General features: G+C 46.3%; 1 protein-coding gene across 1 annotated transcript; it reads left to right on the top strand.

Moving 5' to 3' along the window:
- Positions 1-2,854: 2,854 nt before the first annotated feature.
- KD926_001779 (SAM-dependent methyltransferase) lies at positions 2,855-3,757 on the top strand (the record flags this gene model as incomplete). Its single annotated transcript, XM_053105363.1, has 1 exon — positions 2,855-3,757. The coding sequence occupies one exon, from the start codon at positions 2,855-2,857 to the stop codon at positions 3,755-3,757; it is 903 nt and encodes a 300-aa protein (XP_052951479.1).
- Between the last annotated feature and the right edge of the window lie 391 nt (positions 3,758-4,148).

Genomic DNA, 4,148 nt, shown 5'->3' with positions numbered 1-4,148 from the left:
TATCAGTATAAGGCCTCCGCGGGCCTCTCTGCTTCTTGCCCACTTAGCTGCCTTTCACATGCCTCGAGGGCCTGATTTGGTAGCCTTGCGGACCCAGGAGCGGTAACTCTGACGCAATACTTTAGCCAATACTTTTCCTTTGTAGTTTCTGACTTTGGTATAATGATCCTATCAGAAGCCTGTAGTAGAGTCGGTAGGCCCGTTCGCAATAACTGATTCTGTATATTTACGCTAGAATTTCCGGGTAATCTTGACCATTTTGCGGCATTCCGCATTAAATGAAGGGCTTGCCCACTTGCTGGGCAGGCCCACGGGGTGGAGGTAGCTATTCCTTAGTTGACTGTCTCGAAAAGGTATTCTATAGCGAGCTCAATATGCTGCTTTGTTTAGAAGGGAAAGGCCTTGCTCTGTAGGTTGAGATCTACGAAACTCTGCAGGTCCTTGATACTGCAGGCTTTCCAGTTCTTTCGTCGCTGTGTCTCGGGGGTTTTAGTACTGATATCAAGAAGGGTTCGTATTGGATAGTGATCTGAATCTGCGTAAATTCGCTCGTTGATCTTGCAGGCAACGAGCTTAGGGGTCAGGTCCTGCGAGCTGAGGACCAGATCGATAGTAGTCTCGCTTCCGTTACACTCTTACGTGGTAGTGCCTTGCTCCAGCCAGAGGTCCAGGCCCCTCGTATCCGTCAGTTCCAGTAACTGGTCGGACGAGGAATCTCTTTTAGAACTTTTCCCCCTTTACGCCGGGTGGTGAAAATTGAAGTTGCCTAGCAGGAGCAAACGTAGATTAGTAGAGCTGTTAGTAGGGCAGATAGAGATAGTTAGAGAGATAATAAGGTCGAGGGTAATGCTATCCGTTTCGTTAGGTCAATTATATATATTGAAGATGCGCACTTGTTGGCCGTCAGCATCAGTAAACTAGAGTTCTTAAATATCTTTCGAATGCGCTGTATATTTCTAGATATTAAGATCAATTTAGTATAATATATAGAAGTACACGAGGGCCCGCTCGTCTCCTATTTCAGTTGAATCCGGGTATAGGAGCTGGTGGGAGCCGTTAGCAGGATAATAGGTGGTATCTTGATAGGGATTCTCCCAAGGTTCTTGTACAAAGATAAGATCAGTCTCTAGGACTGCAGGGTCCCGGAGGAACTGTACTATCACCTTGTCTTTAGATCGATTCGTATTATATTGGAGGATGTGAAGGAGCTTGATTATAATCGGTCAGCCTTAGTGTGTTTTCGTGATAGTGAACGGGTCCTCGTGTTAGGAGCCGTAGTAGGTACAGTAGTTGGTACCGGGATCTTCGGGAGGAAGATAGTAGAGGTTTCACTAGCCGAGGTCAATCATTTTTGGTATGCTACTCTACTGCGGGATCGTTTCGTAAGTAATGTCGCCGGTTAGTAAGTCAACTGGTATAATAGTCAGGTGTAAGACTTTTTGCCGTATTACGGATTGGGTACAGGCATTTCGGCGCGTTCCTTTAGACGAGATAACACTCTACAAGCTATTGCTTCGTCTACGGCAACCCCTAGGCATCGGGGTTACTGGGGCAGGTATCTCCAGTTCGCTCTGCTCACCGGCGTCCTCCTGGTCAGGCTGCGGAGGCGCATCTATTCTGTCTGCAGCAAAATCTATTCTATTATCTGAGGGTTTACTGGCTGTAGAAATTATTTTTTGCGAGCCGGCGTGCGGCAGCGTAAATCCTAATTAAAATCGGACTGCTAAACGATTACAGATGCTCGCAGGTCTACTAACGGACCTTGTACGTCTTTCTGAGAGGCTTATGTGCGGCTGGCTGCGTCTCTCGCTGTTAGACGAGCTGGAGGCCTCCGTACCGCTGTACGGAGAACTGAAAGTCCTGCAGGTAGGGAAGGACCCGGTACTAGGCCTGTCGGTATACTACTGCAGCTTAAATCCGGTCTATCTCTACTGCATACCTCGAATACCTTTTGTGCTAAGCAGCGTGTACTTCTCTATATCCTGCACAGCAACGCTCCTAGCTGTTAGTAGACTTGTGGGAGCAGTTCTGGGTCTCGTAACTGCCTCCACAAAACCCGCATATTGTTTTATTCGAACAGACAATTCCTATGTAACTATATTGTTAGCAGTTAAAGTACCGTTGGATACAAGCAGTCTAATTATATAATACTGTCTTATAAATAATGCTGTCCCAAATGGTATCTCATGCGATTGCCTCATTAGCGTAACAGAGATCTAAGAATTCTATAACCAAAGCGGACAATTTCTGGTTCTTATGATTGAACGGATAAGTGAACCACGCGATACGCGTAATTTAGAGACTCTGTTAAGTCTCTTTGCTTACCCAGCAGTCTCTGTTCTCTTCGAATAACTCGTTAGTTACCCGTTGTTGTTCTGTTTCGGCGGTAAGGTCTCCAATTGACTTGAGTGTGATTCTATATATAATAATATAGTTAGTCCGTATCCTCGGACAGGCAACTTCTTGGTGACGGAATTTTGAGCTAACGGGATATATTTGATGACTGAACCGATGGGAGATGTACCGGCATTTATATTTTGTCCAATTATAACTGTCCTCGCCACCTGCGTGTGATAAGATGTGATAGCTGTAAGACTTATGTCGTAAGGTGGAGACGACATCCTCTCCTCACTCTACTTTTAGTCTAGTGCGGTCGTTGTTAGGTAGCAGATCGAGAAAAAGGGGCCACTGGCCGAGGCCGAGACGGCATCACGTAGTTAGTGTATTAGCGCATTGAGGTTAGCTTCTCCTCTCTCCTCTGTCTTATTTAACACATCGCCTTAAATCTGTCTATTTTGTCACAGCCGAGTGTATTTGAAAACCTATATGCTTTTCACCCTTGTTCATCGAAGCCATGTCACGAGAATCTGAACGAGAACCGTTGATCAACGATAACCCCCAACTGCAGACCTATTATCGCTCCCTTGAGTCCAGGATCGGCTACCGGCTACTTTTGGGTGGCACCCGGCATTTTGGCTTCTACGAAAATGACACCTGGTGGCCATTCCCTCTTAGCAGGGCTCTCCGCACGATGGAAGACAAGTTAGCAGCATCCCTGGATCTTTCGCCGGGCTCCTACGTCCTTGATGCGGGGTGTGGCGTGGGCCACGTTGCTATCCATCTAGCAATGAACCATGGATTCAAAATCCACGGCATTGATGTCGTCGAGCATCACCTGGTCAAAGCAAAACGAAATATTGCTCGATCAGGTCTTACCGAAAGTCAAGTTGCAGTGCGCAAAATGGATTATCACCACTTGGAACCCTTGGGGTCTCAAACACTCGACGGCATCTATACCATGGAAACATTTGTTCATGCCACGGACCCTGAGGTAGTTCTAGCAGGATTTTTTGATGCTTTACGTCCTGGGGGTCATCTGTCATTGTTTGAATACGACCATGAGTTTAGCGATGGATCCACGGAAGTAATGGCACATTCCATGCGCAAGATAAACGAAATCGCCGCAATGCCGACAAATAGTGTATCACAGCCGGGTGTGTTTCAACGGATGCTTGAAGATGCAGGATTCACGAACGTGGTTGTCCGGGACTATTCGGACAACATAAAGCCAATAACGCGATTGTTTTACCTGATTGCCTACATCCCTTTCCTCATTGTCATGTTCCTTGGCTTGGAGCATTATTTTATCAACACTGTTGCAGGAGTTCAATCTTATCGGGGCCGCAAGCACTGGCGTTACCTGGCTATTTCAGCTACGAAACCAGGAGTACCGATGGAGACAGCAAAAGATCGCTGATCGATTGTCTTATGTGATCTCTTGGCAAATCTTATGGCAGATTGTTACTTACTCGATCCAATTATGCGAAAGGCCACGGCCAAGTCTGTCATTTGGTTCATTGAAACAGCATTGAAATCGGTCGTGTGTTATCTAGAACGGCTCAGACGCCCATTGGTTACAAAGCCATCGAGAACAAAGACAAGACCTATTTTCCGCTGTTTCTTAGTTCTCAATCGGCTTGCTAGTCTCTCATACCGGACAGCTCTCGCGTGTTTGCATTGAAGAGCAGGAAATGATTTGATAGTGGTAGGATCTCGATGAGGGATGAATAAATACGAGCCACGATATCTTTTCTAAAAATGAATCATTGATACACACGAGCTATAACAGCAGTGAACTCTGTGCAACC

This window comes from Aspergillus affinis (genome assembly GCF_023601865.1).
Source record: "Aspergillus affinis strain CMG 70 chromosome Unknown NODE_136_length_94364_cov_86_416405, whole genome shotgun sequence".
NCBI lineage: Eukaryota > Fungi > Ascomycota > Eurotiomycetes > Eurotiales > Aspergillaceae > Aspergillus > Aspergillus affinis.
The sequence above is the reverse complement of the archived record's forward strand: the minus strand, read 5'-3'. Positions and strand labels throughout refer to the sequence as shown.